This window comes from Notothenia rossii (genome assembly GCF_949606895.1).
Source record: "Notothenia rossii genome assembly, chromosome: 4".
Taxonomy (NCBI): Eukaryota; Metazoa; Chordata; class Actinopteri; order Perciformes; family Nototheniidae; genus Notothenia; species Notothenia rossii.
Genome location: NC_136902.1, coordinates 20,326,015 through 20,347,708, shown reverse-complemented (window position 1 = coordinate 20,347,708; position 21,694 = coordinate 20,326,015). Strand labels below are relative to the sequence as shown.

General features: G+C 39.5%; 1 protein-coding gene and 1 long non-coding RNA gene across 5 annotated transcripts; one reads left to right on the top strand and one right to left on the bottom strand.

The window, feature by feature from the left end:
- Positions 1-1,655: 1,655 nt before the first annotated feature.
- On the bottom strand, positions 1,656-8,039 carry LOC307036674. The gene is made up of 4 exons (XR_013807413.1): positions 7,978-8,039; positions 6,881-7,171; positions 5,260-5,357; positions 1,656-2,572 (listed from the first exon to the last, which is right to left on the bottom strand). It is a non-coding gene; the product is annotated as an uncharacterized lncRNA (long non-coding RNA).
- Positions 3,752-21,668, top strand: LOC307036673 (RNA-binding motif, single-stranded-interacting protein 2-like). Of its 4 annotated transcripts, none has more exons than XM_079677199.1 (14): positions 3,752-3,884; positions 9,686-9,879; positions 12,697-12,755; positions 13,611-13,702; positions 15,960-16,117; positions 16,356-16,435; positions 16,639-16,748; positions 16,841-16,887; positions 16,978-17,071; positions 17,755-17,805; positions 17,958-18,068; positions 18,608-18,688; positions 18,774-18,864; positions 18,970-21,668. In XM_079677199.1, exons 1-13 carry the CDS (start codon positions 3,813-3,815, stop codon positions 18,849-18,851), a joined length of 1,227 nt encoding a protein of 408 aa, XP_079533325.1. In that variant the 5' UTR covers positions 3,752-3,812; the 3' UTR covers positions 18,852-18,864; positions 18,970-21,668. The 4 variants fall into 4 exon arrangements, with proteins under 4 accessions (XP_079533325.1, XP_079533326.1, XP_079533328.1 ...); XM_079677200.1 differs by having other exon boundaries at positions 3,761-3,884; positions 9,689-9,879; XM_079677202.1 differs by lacking the exon at positions 3,752-3,884 and adding an exon at positions 5,314-5,621 and having other exon boundaries at positions 9,689-9,879.
- Positions 21,669-21,694: the final 26 nt, after the last annotated feature.

Genomic DNA, 21,694 nt, shown 5'->3' with positions numbered 1-21,694 from the left:
ATGTAAGATCATTTCTGACTTAGTTAAACAGTTCATCTTCTTAAGAGATTTTTTTGGCAGAGTTGAAGACATATCTTCCACCATTAACATTCCCAGTAAAACCATAAGAAGTGATATAAGAAATAGCTGGATGCACTTGAAGCTCCAGTATAATAGGCTAATAAACTACCATAACGACTATAAGGTATTTTTTCAGGAAAGCATTACTTTCAGATTTTATTCCAAAAAAGTAGCTTGATGTAACTAGATTAGGACACTAAATGTCCTGTTGCTCTCTTACTGTATTCAGAAGATTACTACGGATAAATGGCCTTTGTTTAGTGCGCCATTTCAAGGCTTTTCCAATCTTAGGTGATTGTGCTTGTTTGAAAAAAAAGCCAAAATGAAAGAGTACGCTAGCAATAGCTGGAATTAAATAATCTCACTTTTTCACATTTTTATTTTATTTACTTTAACCCTTTCATAACTTTTTTTAAATACCAAACATTAACTAGATTAAAAATGATAAAGATAGCAAAGATACGATAATAAGGATTTGACATTGGTGTTCTTTTTTTTTAAATAACCTGGTTTTATGACAATTTATATTGGTTTCAGGGGACGTTTTGTTTTTTTAGGATTAAAGATTTGCTTTGGGTGCTTTCTCCTCATCTTGATTTAAGACATTTTAAGTGTCAACTTGATCAGCTGGAACCATAATAGTTTAGAGGACAAAGCAATCCAACTTGATAAAAAAGAAAAGGGTAAATGTATACTGTATTAGGATCTTTTATACTTTTACACCTGAGTAACTATTTTACCATTCTACATATTCATATATTGTATTCTCTGAAAACTATTTTCGAAAAATATTAACTGATTCTGTTAACTTTCCTTTAACTTCAAATAACAATTCCAATAAGGGAATTAAGGAAAAATATATGCAACATTTATATGGGGCTTACAACCCCGAACTTTGCATCCAAACATTCACCTATTCAAACATGACTGATGGCTGCCATGCAAGCTGCCAACCTGCTCATCACGAGCGGTTATGGGTTCAGTGTCTCAAGGAAACTCTGGAGGAGCCCAGGATGGAACCAAAAAACATATCAACCCTAAATGACCTCCATGCCGCCTTTTTCATTATAAACCGTACACATTTGTTAGAAGTCATTTCCAGGTTTCAATTAACTGTGTCTGCTTATAAATAGTAGCAGGCTACCTTTTCACTTCTGGTGAGTTATCATGTCCTGAGTTGGAGCTCATTTACACTAAAACACCTGATTAAAGTATCGACAGATTGGGTCAACATGATGCTTTTGCACAAATTTCACAATCACAATTCCCAAGCTGACTTGTACAAATATCTGCTTTTCTGCATTTATTTACCAAAATCCAACGAACAGAGCAAGTACGGAGTGTAGACTGGTACTTTGAGAGGTGCCAGTTTAGCTCCTGGGCATGGGCAAGGTGCCCTTGAGCAAGGCATCCGACCAGGGCCGGCCCTTGGCACTGGCGAACTAGGCAGTCGCCTAGGGCACCAGATCTGGAGGGGTGCTGCGCTGGCAAAAAATTAAAAATATATTAAAATTATTTATTTTTAAAATGTTAATACTGCCTTTTTTTCTGCCCTTGATATAATACATTTACATTAATAATTGAATAAAGTAAACTCCCTTTTCACCCCGGGCTGGATTGTTGTTGGATTGAGGCTGATAACTACAGCTCAGTGAGGTAAAGGACTCAAGTGTTTAGATAGTTCACTTTAGTCTAAGTTATCTCAGTGGGTCTCAAACGGTTTGGTCACAATTTATGTAAACAAATATTTCCAAGGCACACCTTTATAATTATTAGGATAAATAAAAACAGGTTTGAAATCATTCCAATGTATACTATAGGACAGTAACCAAATCGTTTCAAACTGGAGATATTAAAACAAAAAACATAAATAAGGTGAAAATAAGATATGATTGAAAAAAAAAAAAAAAAAAGTTACATTTATTTGTTATTGGCTATAGGTTATTGGTTATGTTCACATCAGGGCCGTTTCTAGCTGTTTTGGGGGCCCTAGTTTTTACAGTTTTTAACTACAATGGGGGGATTCCGATACCTTTAATTAAGATGATCTGTGGAGATGCATCAATCTGTTACACTTTAAGAGGAACCTGCACCACCTCTCTAGACCTCGGCCTGGGTTTTAAACACTTTTAGGGACACTTGGTTGACTTTATTTTAAGATATTTGCCCTCCCTGTGTGCCTACTAACCCGTGTGTATTTTATATTTTACCTATTTGCTTTATATTATACATATTTTAACATTTGGGGTTGATGTGATTTTTATTACTAGCACTTATTTTTGAAAGCACTTATTTAATTACCTGCATGCCGATTTTAAACAAAGTCAATAGGTCCAGATGTTTTTTAACCACTTACCAGGTCTTTTACCAGATGCTGTGGGACGCAGCCTCAGACACCCCACCGGGGGAGACCCCCTCGGGGGAGCAGGAGTACAGGTTTTAACCCCGCCGTATACGCTCTGTGCTGCAGCCACTGCTGGCCGCGGGGGCCCTATGCATCCGCACAGTCCGCCTATAGGAAGAAACGGCTCTGGTTCACATACTTATTTGATTATTAAAATGTAAATCGATCTTTTTCAAATGGGTGTTTTAGAGTTGTACCCACTAGATCTAGTCTCTAGTAATTCTGCTCAAAGTGCACCAGATTGAAGCATTTTACTTTAAAATGTTAAACAAATCTTTCCGGGGGGGAATACCCCTGGACCCCCCTAGAGGATGTGACGTCCACCCCCCAATTAGAACATGTTCATACAATAATGAATACATTTGAAACCTTCTTTATGTATACAACCAACATGTCAATACGTTTCAGTTTTTGTAGTGTATTGGTCTTTTGTAGAGATTTTTCATTTATTCTTTATATCAGGGGTGCCCAATACGTCGATCGCGATCGACCGGGTAGTGTGGGTAGATTGCATGGCATTGAAAAAAAAAAGTTAGCGTATCATCCATCCTTATTGTGGCATTTGCCACTTGATTGCCGTACAGGTAAGCCAGTCTGAAATCTCATATTTTCTAACACGCAGTTCACCACGTATGCACGGTCAACCGCGCCAGCTGCAAATCACCGGCGAGCTGATGATCTAGTTAGCCTTCCAATGTATACAATTATACTAAAGAAAGGGTATAAGGGGGGCCTCACCTCCTCATCTGAAGCGCAAATGCGGCACAATAAGTGTAAGCGCGCCACAGTTCCTCCACCGCTTCGAGGTTCCAGTGCTCGCAGTCCACTAGCACCCCTGCTTTATATATTCTATAGAGGGGGGGGGCACCAAATCATAATCTGGCCTAGGGCACCAAAATGTCTAGGGCCGGCCCTGCATCCGACCCCCACATTGTTCCCCAGGCGCTCTATATATAATAAAAATAGCTGCGCACTTCTCCTAAAGTGGGTTTAATGCAGAGTCTACATTGTACTTGGTAATGTATCCATGTGGGACAATTAAGAAAAAAAATTAGATTCTAAATTATCCAGAGTGACTTGGATTACTTGTACAGTGGGATTTTATCATTCTAGCTTTTATTTATTTATGACCCTCAATATGTTGGACAGGAGGCTTGCAGGCATTAAACCCTGAGATAAAGTGAGATATGACACACAATATCATATAACCAGTGTAGAGTGTGTAGAGCACATCAAAGTGCTGGGAAGAGCGACTCCAATCCCCACCGCTGTTCCCGGCTGAATATCCCCGGCTGACGTCAGCTGACTGCTCGGCTCTCCGCTCCTCCGGACACAGCGCCGCGTAAAAATGCTGCTCTCTGTGCCGCCAAGGACAGGATTCAACCCGTACAACGGCTACACCGGCAAAATCATCAAGAAGGTAAATAAGAACACGCAGCCTACTTTTACCCTCTCCTTTTCATTAACAGTCAGTCCTTTCTCGATGCGGTGCTGTTCGAGCCTTTCAGTTAAAAGCTGCTCGGCTGTTTAAGCTGCAGTGTCCTTGAAAGTGGATCACAGGCGACGTTTAAACTCTCTTACTTGCTGTTGCTCTGAGGTTTTTTTATTTTGTTGCCACATTATACAAACTAACACGGGTCCCGTTACATTGTTGCCTGTAGATTACTACAACAGTTTCCTTTCGTTTTTTTCCCGAAAGGCTCGCTCTTCCCTTCCTACATCTAGCCTGCACGCAGAGAACCGCTTATAAATGCGCTGTAGATGCTCGTTTGGCTGCGAATAAGCTAATAAACGCTTACAATATTCGACTTTAATGTGAATTCGTGGGGGTTGAATCAACTGTGTAATGTTTAGGTCATGTTTCATTGAATTACCCAGAAGTTAGCGAAGTCTTTTTTTCCTCTTTTACGCGTACCCATATGCCCCACCCCTTCGGTCCTTCTAATGATGACTGAGTGGGTTTTGCATGGCACTATGGAAAAGAGGAAAGTTACAGAGCCCATGTAATAAGACTAATGTAACATATGTGGCTGTATGGGATTTGCAGATCAGTTATAGAGCATTGTCAACAGAGCTGGATCAATATCTAAGGTCTTATATTGATCAGATTGTCTTCCCCTATGAATAATTCATGGGGTGACATTGTTCAACCACCTTTCCTGTAGTGTAGACTATATAGATTTTTTTTAATTCTAGGATAAAGGTTTTACAAGATCACAGAAGACTGTGTGCACAAACAGTATAAACGTATAGTCATGTATAGGATTTGGATCATTTTGATTTGTGATTCTTAAATAAATAGTTAAACTACTAAGGTTTCATGCCAAAATGTGTTTGAAGAGAAGTATGTTGACGCCTGACTCAACATTTCTTGAAAAACACAAGAACAATACTGAAATCAAATACCTCCCTCCTTCCCTGTGTTATTCCCTTCCCTGCCTTGCGGCTGGCAGGAATTCAGATTGCTCAGATTAATGACCTGGAATTCCTGGAATCCTGGATTCAGACAATGTGCTCATTTCAAGAGGCGCTCTGCAAACTCAAACCTTTTCCTTGAAAGAAGACATCCACACATGTTTTTTTTTACTACACATTTTGCATTGTTAGAGCGCCAAAGTCACACAGAGGAAAGACTTGTAAAGCCAACGTCAAGTGCTAACTCCTGGTCTGTGTCTTTTACTACGAGAAAAAGGGCGGAGAAAAAGAAAAGGATTAAGACATCCCCCCCCCCCTTTCCTCTGCTTTCGATTAACTCCCCGCGTCCTTCTCCTTTCTCCCCGGTGTGTTTCACATACCTTGATTTCTTGTCTGTCAGTGGTTCAGTTCACACGGAACAGAGCCTGAACATTCCTCCTAACTGACGAATCTCTGCTGTCTTCAGGGTGTTGGATACCTGTTGAAAAATACTTTTTTAGTCGTCTGTAGAGACTTTTCTGTTGTTTTTTAATAAAACTGGACTGAGACTGGAGAAGGAGTGCAAGGAGAGTTCTTACCTTTTATCCACAGGACGCCAAGGATTTTCATTAATTTTCTGATTTGGTTTATTCCACATTGTACGTTTTTTCTTGCAGCTGCAGGGATATAATATAAAGATTTTGTATTCTGTTACACTATGATCTTTTCCACAGTGCCTTTTAAAGTTTCTCTATCAAAGCAGGTAGGACTTCATCTTTTGTATATTTATCATTCAAGATTAAATATTTAATGTATTTGTGAAAATATTCTTGCATAGCATGATTACTGTTTTCTAAATATGGAGATTATGACTTTGACTGTTAATTTGTGCAAACTTAACCGATTTTAACTAATTGCTAGTATTACATTAATATTTATTTTTTAATTGATTTTATTATTTTCCGAGAGATAAAGATAATTAGATGGGAACTATATGTGACCTTTAAGAACATTTTGTTGCTTTATTTTCCTTATCAGTTGCATAAAAATATTTGTGTTGCCAGAGAGATGTTTTCTTTTTCATGCGTCAGACAACCAGACTAGTATCTAAGCTATAGCTTAACAGTTAAATGCATACACCCTGCCTCACATGGCACTCACTGTTCCCTCCTGGATGAAAAAGTATTTGAGTCACCTGCGCTCCCTACAGGCATCACCTCTGCCCCCCCAACTGTAATCACCTCATCAGTCTACAGCTGCTGCTGCGAGCACACTGCCTCTCTCTGCATCACGCTGTTGGCCATTTACTGTAGTTACGCTTCTTTCACAACTGTAATAATAATACAAAGAGCCAATTCATCTTACTGCAACTATACTCCATAGTCTCTGATATTAATTGGGATGGGAGGACTCTTTCTACATATATATATATATATATAAATATATATGTCTAGTTTCTCTGTACAGTAAGTAGTACATTTGCTTGAATTAACTAAGCATAAATTGTTCAGAATAGGAATCATTTGTTATTATACATAGAAGTAATGCATCTAATTTTCTATCCATTTATCATGTCATTTGTTAATTGTACATGTGCACATGTTGTATGTGTACAGGAAGATTTCCTGTATTTATCAGTTCCCAGAGAGCTGTGCCTTCAGGAATGTAGTTCAATTTAACGATGAGAGCTTGATCCATAATCTTAAATCAAAAACATGTCCGTTCACTTTAAGGAGAGAAACATAAACATTTGGCAATTTCAGAGGAATGTAAGGAATGTTCAGAGATGACACTGTGGTGCATGTCAAGAACAGTGTAAAGAAAAGTGTGTGTGGCTGTGGAATGACAATTAAAAATTAGGAAGGAAATCAGACAGATGAGGTCAGATTATGGGCAGACAAACTGAATGGAATTGCAACCTTAAAAGGTAAAACAAAGTTATCTCCTATCATGAACATTTAAGACACTTAACGACTTTCTCTTTTTTGTTCTGAATGCACATTTTCCTGCATTTGGCATTACCTTACATGGATGGCGAAACACCTGGAGCTGGGTTTTGGGGCAGATGGGGAGTAGGTGTGGATCTGAATCACTGCCATCTTTTCCTCAAAAGGAGCCTAGCAGAGCGATGTTAATGAGACACTACCTTCTGACTAGAGCACATGAGAGGGATTAGTGTTTTCCGCTAACAAGCTCAGATCCTAATTAGACAGGCCTCAGTAGCCCGGCAAGGGCCCGGACTCGGTCTCCCGTCAGATCCTATCTCACCAGGCCTCTGCAGGTGCATCCCTCCTGATAGTGTGTGCGGGCCACCTACAGTGAAGGCAAGGGAAAGCACAGGAAGAGGCTGTGATTGTGGAAAAGCAAACAGTGTGCTATTGATGCTTAGAAGAGAAGGAGATTAGAGAAGAGGGCTGAGATGAATGGGCTCTGTGAGTCACTGTGATTTTCTAAGCTTGACTAAAAAGACAGGGAGTAAGTTCTGAAGGCTGATTCCTAGACACTTTGGAAAACATCAGGAAGCCAATCAGGTAATGTGGATCAAATAAAGCAGCAAGAGTTATTGTTGTTACTATAATGTTATTTAGTTATTTTACACATATGAAACTCATAAGTAATACGAGATATCAGAGTACCGTACACATTGTATTAGGAAATATTGCATAAAATGTAAATGTTGCTAGTTATATTGCCTGTAGATCATCAGCTGGCTTTAGATCACGGATTAATGTTCATATTCATGTAGAGTGAACCCAGTGTATTTGACTCTTTATTTTATCAGAAAGTTTCGCTAACCGGAAACACAGTTTTAATGTCTTAAGAAGTAGTTTCCTTAAACTATAAGATGAGGTCTTATTATTTAAGCGGCATATATTGCACGTATGTAAGGGCTTAACGTTTAAGTTTATGTGGGACAAAGTTTGAGAAATTCCATGTAATTATTCGTATTACGTTCGTTTTAAAAACAGCAGCTACCTTCCATTGCATGACATCCAGCTAGCTAGCTAACGCTAAATGTTCAAAATGTTTCTTCTGCACAAGTACAGTGTGTCACAGCTCGTGAACACCTTGTTAGTGAGTTTATATAACACATCGCAAAAAATGAAGTGTTTACAAACCTGATTACTTTTAATTTAATGCAGCTTCATGCCCTTTCCTTGATATCTAGTAAGCGTTGTTGTAGAATTTTTGTATTGATGACCTCTGATGTTGACTGACTTGATATGTAACCGATACAAACGCGAATAGCAACAGCTCTGTTAGTTGATTGGTTGTGGTGTGTTGGCATACTCATGATTGGTTGATTTTCTTTACTTCCAGCCCAGAGATGTTCGGCTGTTTACTGCCTCTTCCTTAAATGTTGATGTCCTATTTATATTTTAATGTTATTTTCAGTTATAACATTCATACCAGATTTTAATTGAAGATTATAAGAATTGATTTTAATGTTGCAACAATGTAGGAATTATACTGCAACCATAGTGATTTTGAAAAATAAATTCATGTATTTTCAATTGTTAGTTTCTTAAAATGTGTTGTTACTTTATAGTTTGTATAGTGTTTCCCAAATACAACATGTGCTAGCTGGGTAGAACAGATGTACTGGAGAGTTGATCATTAGCTCGATTCTAGCAGTCTTTTGACAGCTCCCTCTCTGTTAATAAGCTGGTGGTCCAGTGCTGACCTTGTGGTGTCCAACAAGCCATCCCATTGTTCCCTGGGGCAGAGCCTGCTGACCCTTACTAATCAAACAGTTCCTCATCCACCAGCACTGGCAGGAAGGCAACACCAAGGCCAAACTTAGCTGACATTTGACATCCAGTTTTACTTTATTCCATGTTTTGTAGTATTCAAAGATTTTTAAATGTGATTATTGAGAACAGCAGGCACACAAATAACATTGTGGATGTATACAGTAGGCAGACTGGGATAAATATATGTGACCTTCAAAATACTTCATATGTCCCAGTTCATTCAAGTCATTCAAAAAGCATTTACTAGTATGTAGCCACACTGAGTTTTGCCACCCCAACAATACAGACAATACTGTTAAATTGAGTTAGTTTTGTTGCTGTTCAAAGCACTGAAAAACATAATCTAAAAAAGCCAATATAAAAGTTTCTGTCCGGAAACAATTTCCTGGTTACGGTTGATAATCCACAGTTCTCCCTGTGAACAGTTTGGATTGGAACTGTTTCAAAAGCTCCCAATGAAAAAAAGTCCAGCTTCATCCAACAACATGAAAGCCTCTCTTGTAGCAGTGTGGAGCGCAGCAACTTTAATTCCAACCAGATTTGATGTTACATGCTTTCATGTAACATGGGATCAGTTGCCTTCACTAGACAGCCAAAGCATAGTTCCCATGTATGCTACATTATTTTAAACAGTATTACAGTTTACATGTCGCTGCTTGTAGGAGTTCAGTTAATTTTACCAGTAAATGTTTGAAGTATCTGTATAACCTTGTAGTGGCTGATTTATATGATTTCCATCTCAAAACAGGGCACGTTAAGAGCCTGTAGTCCATTAATACATTTCAACTCTTTTAAATACAAAAATTGAATGAACTTTTGGGATAACATTTTACTGGAATTGTACCTTATGAATACATGGTACAAACGAAATGTATTGATTGATTGTCTTCAAATCATCACACCTACTTGCAAAGATATTTTGTATGTTTGTCCTTTCAATGATTTTTCGTGTTCCACATCCAGAAAGATACTGCATTGGCGTATACATTCAATTCCATGTGACTAAATTAACATCTGCTTTGTGTTATTTGAACGATACCAAATCTTACTATGCCCTGTGTTTGTTTTCCAGCAGACGTATGTGTCCCCTTCCAACCATCACATGGCTCCTCCAAGCCCCAGCCACAACAACAATAGCAACACCACCTCCATCAGCAATGGCAGCAGCTGCAGCAGTGGGGGAGAGCAGCTGAGCAAAACCAACCTGTACATCCGCGGACTCCACCCAGGAACCACCGACCAGGATCTAGTCAAACTCTGCCAGCCGTAAGTCACCCAAATACCAATTGCTCCAACTTCACATGCACATCCAATAATTCTCTCTCTATATGCTGGCTGCTAACATTAACCAGGTTATAGCTGCAGACTAGATTAAGATCGAACAGAGTTCAGGGTGCATGGTTAGATGGCTGACCGGCTGAATGCGTCAAGGATTGCATTTCCTCCTTACCTGCCTAAGCCTTATAGCAGGTATTTCTGGAGCGACTAAGAGGGCCACATTTTCATCCGCGTGTTTTAAAGCCCATCATCTAGTGGCCCTGTGGAAAAACCAACAATCATTTTGGCAGCAAACGTAGACCTTTCACTTTGGCACAGCTAAGCACAGACTTTCCAACAACTAGGTACAGAATGTTTAGTCTCCCTCTCTCACGCTAATCCTTTCTGTATGTCTCCTCTTGCTCCCACATAAGTTATTTCTCCTCTGTGTTTAAGTCTTGTAGATTAGCATCAAACAGTATGATGTGAATAATACTATGCTCTACTCATTCATTGTCATATTTTTGCACTATAAATAACCCACTCATGTTGCTCATCAGTGTGATTGTGAGTCTTTGAAAACTCTGTTGTGGGCAGCATGTAGTCACACATCAAACAACGGCATCATCCAATCCATCTGATATGTTTATAAGGCTTTCAGTGGAAGGACATCACAACAAGTAGGGCTGAGATGAATGGTCTGGTCTCGTAATTGAATTCTGGAGCCTGGTGATGAGGACCAGAAGAGCAGAGTGAGAGAAAAGGAGGGAAAATGGGGGGATTGAATAAGGGAGAGAGGGAGGGAGAGGCCTGCTATTTTACAGCTGTCTGGAAGATATGGCTCACATGAGGCTGCCCAACCCTACAGGAAACGGCGAGCCCAGGGGAAAGGGAAAGACAAACAAGGGCAACAGCAGAAAGGGGGGCTGAAGGGGGTGGATGGAGAGAATCAGAGGGGGAGGAGTGGATGGAGTTCAGGGTTTGTGTGTCAGGTGGTGTTCTGTGGGGGTAGTTCTCAAATTTCTGCTTTTACAGAGCAGATAAAATCACTGCATGAAATTAGCCTTTTATCAGAACACATTAGAGCCAATGTAACTCTCAGTTAAACTAGACTGAGAGAGGATACTGTATCCAATAATAGTTAATTTGGGAAATGCTTTTCAATGAGGATGTAAAGCAGTAGGGAATACAAGTCATGGAGACAATTTGACTTAGTTAACTCAAGTTAGAACAGCAAATGTGTGCATGGTTTCAGGACACAACACACCCAAAGCTCCCCTCCCCCAAACTCAGAGTTGTTGTATGCTCGCTCTGAGATGTACTGTGTTGGGAGCGAGGGATGAGAGGACGGGATGGGGGTTGGTTCTCCATCTCCGGCCCCTGCAGTAGTTTCTCTGGGTGCCTCGCTGCCGCCCTAGTCTGTATCTAGTGGTTGACCATGGATGGACATGGGGCTGGAGTATGCTCCCTCACACATGGCTGAGTCTCAAGCCCCTCTCTGCGTTCTGCATCACAAAGTCAAAGACCTCTGAGCGCAATTCATTAAACGGCTATCTCAACTTCGTAAGCAGGAGAGTAGAGTGAGTAGAACTGACGGCTTGAATGCTAGAAATAATGTGAAATCTTGGACTGGTGTTATTGCTGTGCGCCCAGTAATGATGCATCTGAAACTATGCAAGATTTATGGCTTGAAATCAGAAATGTTCCATGACATAGTGACATGATAAAATGTCTATGGAAAAAGAAAAAATGGAGAACATATCGAAGAGGTTTTATGAAGGGGATGAACATAGATAAGACCCAAGAATGAAGATAAACAGAACGTTTGAGGTTATTTAAAGCCACTGAGTATAAACATGCTTCAGTGGATTGACATACCAAGCAGGAAGAGAAAGTCGAACTTCGATGAAAATCTCTAAACTATCAATCATTTAGAACAATTTAATATCCAATTTTTAGTAATCCCAGAGATTAACTGTCAGAATAACATTTTAGCAGGTCATTGCATAATCCCTACTAATCGAGTATATTTAAAAATTGACTCTTTTGGCCTGGATTATATGTGGCAGTGGTGCAGTGTCAGTGAATGAAAGCTGGATTGCTTTGTGAGAGGCACTAAGACCCAGTGGAGGGCAGAGCGCTGCTGAGAGAGGCTGGTTAGTAGAATGAGAGTATGGCTGGAAGCCAGCATTGGACAGGACAGCCAAGGAGAGGCATATCAGATTACACTGCATGCACATGCCTGGAGAGATGGGAACCAATAGACACTCTGCCGCACACAAGCATTTGCCTAAGCCAGGGACTATCATATGCATCTGCAGTGTCTTTAGCTGGCCAGCTGGATGGATAATGCAGGATTTTTGTATTGATAGTACAATTATGAAGCAATCTGAAAGTGCAGCAGAGGGATTTATTTTTACTATATGTTCACGTCATGTTGGATTCCCCTTGAGTTACGATCCCTATTGACATCTTTGTGAGACCTGGAATAAATAAAATATGGGAAATCTATAGTTTTCTAGCATCCAGAAACCCACGTGACATTATTCTTATTTCATTTAATTTATGTCCCACCTCCTCTCTAAAGATTTCCCTATGCACATTATTTATTATAAGATGGTGAAATTGTATTCAGTGTCACTGCGTTGAATCTGTCAGGTGAATTATTTATAATTCAGTCATCATGGTTTCCAATCCCCATAAGGTGTGTCGAGTTTAGAGAGAAACCACGTTATGTTGCAATGCTAATATTGAATGTAAACAAGGCTTTATTTTCAGCAAACAGTGCTAGTCCAGTCATTGAGTGTGAACCTTACTCTTTTTCAGGTATGGAAAAATCGTGTCCACCAAGGCCATCTTGGACAAGACTACCAACAAGTGCAAAGGTCAGAGTAAAGGCCTCAGCAGGTTCAAATCAATTGTGGTACAAGAAGTGGTACAAGTAAATTGTTATATAAAGACTAAAATTACAATCATGTAGCTTCAGACAGAGAAACACCAACACTCCCCAAGTCACAGGAAGACACAAAGGCTTGGAAAGGAATCAGAGGTTCTGTAGCATTTGTTTTGACAACTGTCTGAGGTTTTCACAATTTGTTTGACTGCAACAATTTTACAGGAAAAATGCCTGACAAAGTTTCATTTACATTACTTTTATTATGACAGTCAGTTAAGCCAAAGGGCATTTGTAAATTCCTCTCCCTCTTAAAAAACGTTCTCCCTTTGTGTAACTTATTTATGTTTGACTTCCTATCAGTTCCTATTGTTCAATTAGGATAAGCCTCAACAGGCATTTTTCCATTTTGTAATTTTTGGATTATTACTTTAATATAGTCAGTAAATAAGTTCATACCACCCTATATTATCACGTTCTAATTTCACTACAACACAAAAAGGTGAAATTACATCAGCGCAACACTAAATAGTTTCCATCTCTTCTGCAGGTACACCACATTGCTACTTCTTTCTTCTTAATAAAGCTATTTAAAGTCTTTATTTCGTTGCCAAAGGTGTACTTTGTTAAGCTTCACAACTATACATACCTTACAGGTGTGTATTATGTGTTGTAAAACGTTATCTGTGAAGAAGCACACTCCAAACCTAACTGGCTGTCTTTTCAGATTCAATCGTACTATAAGAGCTTCATGAGCTCACATTACACGCCTGTGTCCACAGAGTCCTGCGGTATGCATGTCATTGTCATAACGTGTATGTCTTGCTGTATGTATCGCTCCCTGCAGGCTATGGCTTTGTTGACTTTGACAGTCCGGGCTCAGCTCAGAAGGCAGTGACAGCGCTGAAGGCGGGAGGAGTGCAGGCTCAGATGGCCAAGGTAAAAACACTATTTGAGATGTTAATATTTAGAGTTCATTCCTTACGACTTAGTTTTGGCTTTAATCAAATAATGTGTGTGGAGTAAAAGTATAAGCACATGAAAATCAGACTTTCCCAAATGTTTACATTGACTAAACAAAAGTTCAAGGGTTAATTATAAATAAAAAATGAATTGCTGAATTATTAACCAGTATAGAGCGGTTGTCTTATCTGCTGCTTATAAAAGTCTCTTTTAGGGCTGTCGCAAGCTCTTTCTCCATCTTGTCGTCTCTCCCCATGTTTTTTGTTATTATTTGTGCCACGGTTCAGGAATATAAGCCAATTAAGCCTCAGTATGAGCATGTCTGTGTGTGTGTGTGTTTGCTGGGCGGTGCACTGGGTGTAGGCTTAAATGAGTGTATTTATGGGTATTAATGCACTGTAGAATAAGTGTGCACAAACAAGAGTGCATGGATGCAACCAGGTATGTGTGTGCACGTGTACATGATGTGTACGTGTTATGCTTCATAGTGGGGACGGTGTTGGGGGAGTGTGTCCCTGCCCCCTGTACAAAGGACCTGTGTGTTCTCCCTGGTGGCATCTGACTCAGTGTCTGAGCAGCTCCCCAGTCGGCAGGGCCCTGTGCCCAGCCAGCCGCCCTGTCCACAAACACAAACACACACACACACACACACACACACACACACACACACACACACACACACACACACACACACACACACACACACACACACACACACACACACACACACACACACACACACACACACACACACACACACACACACACGCACTCACACATGCACTTCACCGGCCTTGCCTCAAACGGATTATGACACACACAAACAAGCCACGCACACGCACACCACCAACACCCTGGGAAAGCTGATCTCCCTGTAAGCTGGATCACTGACACTCATACGGCTTCTTGCTCACAACTTGATTTCACTCACCTCCTCTCTCCGGGTTTACAGCGAGGCTTATATTTGAGTCAGATTTCTCTCTGACTCATTGTGACTCATTTGCGGTTGGAATACACAGCAGATCTTCTTTGCTCACATGGGTTCGAGCTTCATCTCTTAGTAACACTGCTGTGGAGGAGGAAGAGGAGGAGGGAGGTGAAGGAGAAATCACCTTCAGCACAGGTCGCAGCTCGCATGCATTATTCATGAGGTGAAAATTAATTCACACTGCATTTACAGGTTTAATCACATCTGCACTGAGATAATGAATATGCATTATGGTTAGAGGGTGATACAGATCTTATCTTACAAGATGATGTTGTTCAAATCGAATCTTCAGCAGGAGGGTTAGGGTTAGAAAGAAAGGAAATACGAAGCCTACAAAATAGTTCAAATGCACAAAACTAAACTGAAGCACTTCTAGGAATTTCTTTCATGTTGTTCATTAATAATTACCAAGTCAGTTTTCAAAAACCTGCATAATATGCCTGATTTATGCAAGCCGACGGTGCCGGACTCATGCCTGCATTCAAGGTCGGGATTACCCCATGAATATTACTGCATGAATGCAAGCAACAATATTACCATGACCTAGGAAACAGGATGACAATGTTAGCCTTGTGGGGACGATGATAGCATAATGCTTTAGATGCTCTTCAGATCATTTCAAATGGTCTTTATTCAAAATGTCTCTTCTATGATTCTCCACCAAGCGAGAGCACATAATCATTTTAAATCATCCATGGATGAAGAGCCATACGAAATGTAATTATGCTTTGATATTACATTACCTGGATCCTGACAAAAGAGGCGAGTCTCTCATAATGAGCCTGTCATAACCTTTTGGTCATAACGTGGGGTGATGGAGTGTGAGAGATAAGCAGGGAGAAGTAAAGAAGTTGGAAGAGTAAAAGTAGAGGCAGCAATGGAGAAATTAGTTCAGCTGAAGTCCAGCCAATACTATCTCCACCATCTCTGAATTTCTCTTTTCTCATTAGACCTCATCCTTGCAGCTCACGCCAAAATTAAATTGATATCAACTCCAGACTGTCCAGACTGTCGTTCTCAGACAGTTTTTAACTGTCTTGCCACCCTTCTAAATATCAGACACCTCACACACTTTCTAAACGCTATATAAATTGCCTTTAGCCTGCAGCTAATGTGTGGCCCTTGATTGTTGAAGGGCTCCTGACATCATAATTCATTTGGGTTTCTGCCATGCAGGAAAAATAAGCTCTGTCAGCTCAATTTCCTCGTGCATTAATTACCGTGTGGCTTTTTTTCTCCATTCAGCAACAAGAGCAGGATCCCACCAATTTATACATCTCCAATCTGCCGATGTCCATGGACGAGCAGGAGCTGGAGAGCATGCTGAAGCCCTTCAGCCAGGCCATTTCCACCCGAATCCTCCGTGACGCCAACGGAACCAGCAGAGGAGTGGGCTTTGCCAGGTTAAAAGCTTTGGTTATTGAGTTACATGTATTAGGACAGCTGGTCAAATTGATTAATGATGGCATGGTCTCATGAGCCGTGAAGAAAATATCCAGTTTCAATATTTTTCATGGTGAGTGAGCCCTCTGGTGGCCAGTGAGGGTAGCCAATCTCCAACTGGATATATTGACTCAGTACGATATCTTGTAACCTGCTATTGTTAACAAAATAATAATTTTGTATATTATTTTTCTATAGGATGGAGTCAACAGAGAAATGTGAAGCTATCATCCAACATTTCAATGGAAAATATATCAAGACTCCTCCTGGAGTTCCAGGTGAGGTTTCTTTTATATGACATCTTGTTTGAATATGGCATTATTAAGAAATAATAGGAAGAAAGAGTATAGTATTTATGATACACAACAAGTAATATTCTCTTACCTGGCACTGAACATATGTTTTCATACAGCATAATATTTTCTTACTAGTGTACTGAATATTTATCTTCAAATAACATAATATTTTCTCGCTGGTCCAGTGCCACCAGAGCCCCTGTTGTGTAAGTTTGCTGACGGAGGCCAGAAGAAGCGTCAGAGCCAAGGAAAATATCTGCAGAACGGCCGGCCCTGGGCGAGAGATGGCGACACTGTGAGTTTATTTCTTAGTGTTAATGTCTTCTGTGGAAACACTTTAGTATGCAACTTTGTCTTGTGACACAGTCCTTTGTCCCTTTTCTGCAGGGAGGAATGACTCTGACCTATGACCCCAACACAGCCTTACAGAACGGGTCAGTACTTCTGCTAAGACAAACCCTTTGAAACCCAGAGGGAGTGCGACCATGTTGTGGTGACTAATAACGTTATGTCTCTTTCTTCAGATTCTACTCCTCTCCATACAGCATCGCCCCCAACAGGATGATGGGGCCCACCTCCCTCTCCCCATACATGCATTCACCTATGTCCACCTACCAGGTACTTTCAGACCCTCAGAGCTGGGCTGTTGGTTAGTTGAGATGCTAAACATTCCTTTTTTCTTTCCCCTCTGTGAAAAATAACTTACTATCCTCGTATCTGGCAAACCAAAACAATGCCTAGAAGCTTTGCTTGTTTCTCCTGAATATACCTAAGGGGACAGTTCTCTTTGTCAACTTGACTGCTTACTTTAATACAAAATCTATATATTGTAACTAAAGTTGTCCCTAACAAAAGACATTCTTAATTGACTTACAGTCATACAATTTTGTCAAATAACCGACACGTTGATTCAACAAACAGTGCACAGGGATGCACTCATAAGTTTTTCAGAAATGAGTTATTGAACATAAAAGAAGCATACAATCTAATTGTAACTAAGACACATTTTTGTATGTATGTTATATCTGTATTTGTAACTACGTTTTTGTACTATCTTTTCACATTCTGAAATTTGGCAATATCTATGCTGTCTGTTTTTTGTTTGATAATCAAATATGTTTTAAAGATGTTAAACTGTGGCTTAATCAAACCCAGGCCTGCTGTCAAATTCCTGTAAACTGTAAAACATGAGTTGCCAAAAATGCTTGAAATCTTTAAAACAGTGCTGCTTCATTCATAGGGTTTTTCTTGACTATTTTCTATTTTGCTTGAAACTATTTATGTTTTTCTTGTTCCTACAGGTACACAACCCATCCTGGCTACATCACCAGTCCTACATCATGCCGCCCACAGTGAGTATCAGGTTTCTTTAAGCCTTCCTTCCTGTTTTTGTTGCAGGAGAAGCATTGTAATATTCTGCTGCCTTCACACTCTGTCTGTCTGACTAACGGTGTCTTTATTTTAACAGCAACTGCTTACCCTGCTCTATTTGTTTTCTTTATAGGGAGCCGTCCTGACGCCAGGAATGGACCACACCATGTCCATCCAGCCCACCTCCATGATGGGGCCCCTGGCGCAGCAGCTCAGCCACCTCTCCATGGGCAGCAGCGGCACCGTCAGTACAGAGCAGAACCTTCATCATTTAGCTAGCTGATCGTCAGCTGTTAGATAGTTTAACCAGTCTATGATTGTGTTATACGAGAAAGTCCAAGTCAACTTTATTGTCAATCTTTCAGTTTGTGAGGACAGACAGAGAGATCAAAATACCGTTTCCCAACAATCCCGAATACAAAATACAATTATATATAGAAATATGTATAAACCTATATACACAATCAACAGACACATACATAAGTGTATAGTAAGGTTATGAGAAAAGCAATAATCTAAACTTTTCCTGAGGATTCACTGATTCGCTTTTTATAGACCTGCCGAATCCATATAATGAAGAAGACTTATTTGGCAAATGAGATAAATCAAATGAGTTAATATCCGATTGAATGTTATCTTGAGTTTCAGCTAAGCTTTGCTACCTTGACTGATAAACACAGTTGTAATGTTGCTTATAAATCAGGTCTAGCACAGCTTCATTTGACAGTGTTACCCAATGGAGCTTCCATGTCTAATGGTCATATCCTCTCTCTTCTCCTGCAGTACATGCCTGCTAACACGTCTATGCAGGGGACCTACATCCCCCAGTATACCCAAGTGCCTTCCGCCAACATCTCAGTTGAGGTAACAACCTATATTTGTCCTCAAGAGAACAGTTTAAATGTTATGTTAAATAATCACAAACATTAATCATTGTTTCCTGCCTCAGGAAAGTGCCGTCCTGCCACCTGTTGCCATAGAGACAGCCACAGAACATGCAGCCTACACCTACCAGCATAACAAGTGAAGAGGTGGCAGAGGTGGGTTTGAATCAGTTGTTTTTTGCTTGTTTTGTGTCCGTGTATGTGAACATATATTAATCCAAAAATAAATGTTCGCTTCACTTTGATGTTACTGTTTGTCAGATCTTCTGCTGGAGCCGGAGTTGCTCTCTCAAGGGGCCCAAAGTGCTGAAACTCTGCACACGACTCTGAACGTATGGCACCAGACACTCGGGAGGAACACGGACTGTTACACAGAAAGCACAACAAAATATATATTTTCTACAAACTCATATTTTAAAACAAACTCTTTAACTTCAAACAACCCCGGCTGGAGGATGGCAGGCAATGGAAGAACAGAACAAGGATGCATCTATTTTGATATAGGTCAAGAAAAGAGTCAAACACAGACACACACAGTCAATGCTTCAAAGTTTTTGTGAAAGCTATATATTATTTTCGAATAATACTCCGGGGAGCTAGAATGAAACCAGGAAAACACCATTTCAACAGCATGTTTTATTTTGAGTCATGTTTTTTTCACTTTTTTGTAAGACATGCCGATTTTACTTTGTTAGTTTGATGCTTTCAGGCTTTGAACCCGCCTTTTTGTACATAACTCTTTGTTTTGGTGTGTTTCTTGCTTCATGTGTCCTAGTTTGACTGATGCAAATGTATAAATACAGGGCTCTCTAGGCTAAAAGGAGAAGTATTTGCAGAAGCTCATGCTTTAGACTTCTCTGAAAGTAACAGCAATTTGATCAGGTATGAAACCTTACCTGAGGTGGTCTCGCTTCTTTTTGGCACTTCAAATAATTTATAGTTCCAAGAATCTCAATAAAGCTGCAGACAATCATAAGATAACAAAAAAGACAACATTTAGAGATGATTTCACAGGAAGACTTATTTTAAAGAGCTAGATTAAAGCATTCCAGAGATTATTCACAGGAAGATGAGCTGCTCCACTCCAACGTTTTCTTACATCTCACACAGAGCTGCCTGTAAATAAGAGATTTAAATGTATTTAGGCTTTCTTTTGATTTGCTATCATCAGTCTAGTAATGCTTCAGTTATTTTAATAACAATATTATACCAAATTGTCTGAACAATGCAATGTATGTATTGCTGTGTTTTTTGTATGAGGGGAAGCTGATTCTCCACAACATCCCAAAAATGTTTCTGAAGCAAGAATTAGATGTTGTTATTAGAGTTTGAAGTTCTTATTACATGGACATGGAGAACAACTGCTAAAGTGTGGCTCTGTTTTTCCATCAGAAAACACTATCAAGGTTTATTATGGCCAGTTTAATACTGGCCATTGTTTTGTGTTTGCATCTGCTTACTTACTTCTACCTACTTACTGCATTTCTGTTTTTCACCCTCGTGTTTTTTTACATTTATTATTTAAAGGTTTTCTTGTTTTGTTTTAATTCAGTTTTAATACGTTTAAGATGTATTCCTATTTTTCAAAGAAGTGGTGTGTTTATTTTTGATAGTGTGTTGTGTGCTTCACATAGTATGAAATAGATGTTTTCATCTTTTTTTGAAATAGTGATTTGTTTTTAAGTTTGCATACTTCTCTTGTTCTGTTGTCAGTGTTCATGTCAAAGATGCTTCAATGTTTTTTAAAGACATTTCAGTTCTGTCTGTGTTACAAATGTTGGCACTACTCCTGATAGTTACATATGCTAGGTTCAGATACAGAGTTGTTCCCCAAGCATTTGGGAACAATGTTAGAGAAATACCTGCTCAATACCTCGACTTACCTCATCCTGCCAGAGAAACGTAGATTCAGTTTGTGTACATGGTTCACAGGCAATAACCAACAACAGTAGGTCTCATGGCTGTTCACAGCTGGTACTGTGTCCACTTCTTCCAACTCCTCCGTCCAGTGTTTGGAAACACTCCCAAGGTCTGACGATCTATGCAATTAATTTATGGTCCTTACAAATGCAATACTCCAGATATCCCTTCCATCGTGAAAGTGATCACCTCACAATATGACTTCACATTCTGGCTCATTTTGTCTTTGATAAGAATTGTTTGCTTTCTGACTGACACATTCATGTCTGGTTCATTAACTGTTAGTACAATTGCTGCATTAAAAGGGAACTATTTCAAACCAAAATCTGGTTGTTGTTTAAATGACTGTAAAAAGTAGGAACTCCAAGAAATATAAAAATGGCAGGTTTCGTCCACTTATCTACCCAACTTCTATTTTACATGGACACCATGAAGATGTAATTCATTCTTCCATCCGGTAACATTTTTTATGTTCTGGTTACATTTTTTTCAATCTGGTCCTGTTAGTCAAATTGCTTAGTAGGTGACATGGCTTCATTTCCAGGGGAAAATTAAACTTCACAGAAATGCCTTAGATTTAACTGTAAGGGTTAGTGAAGTGCTACTCAGATTTGGTGGGCTGTTTTTATTTCATGCACTATTGTTGAAAAGACAGTTTGTCATATCAAACTTCTCTGAACATGGATCTATGAAGCAACATAGAACATTTTTTAAATTACTATCTTTGTTTCCACTGTCATTCAAATATTTGCATCCAAAATGTTGAAAGTAAATGTAATGATGGCTAATTGAGTGTAAATAACTATTGCTGCTAATAGAAATGTTTAGGTCATCACATTTAAGTCACATGGGGTCAGTTTGTAACTCATGTTCAGATGTGTGTGTGTTTTGTTTGTAGTTTGCATCCACCAACCTCTTCTCAGTAAATGTTCAGTCGGTCTCCTTCATAGAATAAAACCCTACAGCTATTAAACATTTAACTTTGTTTAGATTTGGAACTTGTCATTTTTTTTAATTTTAAATAAATTGTTTTCCCTGTAGTTTGTGTTTTTTGTTACACGAGACA

What these genes read in the sequence shown, in the direction of transcription:
- LOC307036673 (XM_079677199.1), top strand. Translation starts at nt 3,813, where the DNA reads ATGCTGCTCTCTGTGCCGCCAAGGACAGGATTCAACCCGTACAACGGC. An exon ending in CTAGTCAAACTCTGCCAGCC is followed by an intron (nt 9,880 to 12,696) that starts GTAAGTCACCCA and finishes ACTCTTTTTCAG; the next exon opens with GTATGGAAAAATCGTGTCCA. An exon ending in TGCAGGCTCAGATGGCCAAG is followed by an intron (nt 13,703 to 15,959) that starts GTAAAAACACTA and finishes TTCTCCATTCAG; the next exon opens with CAACAAGAGCAGGATCCCAC.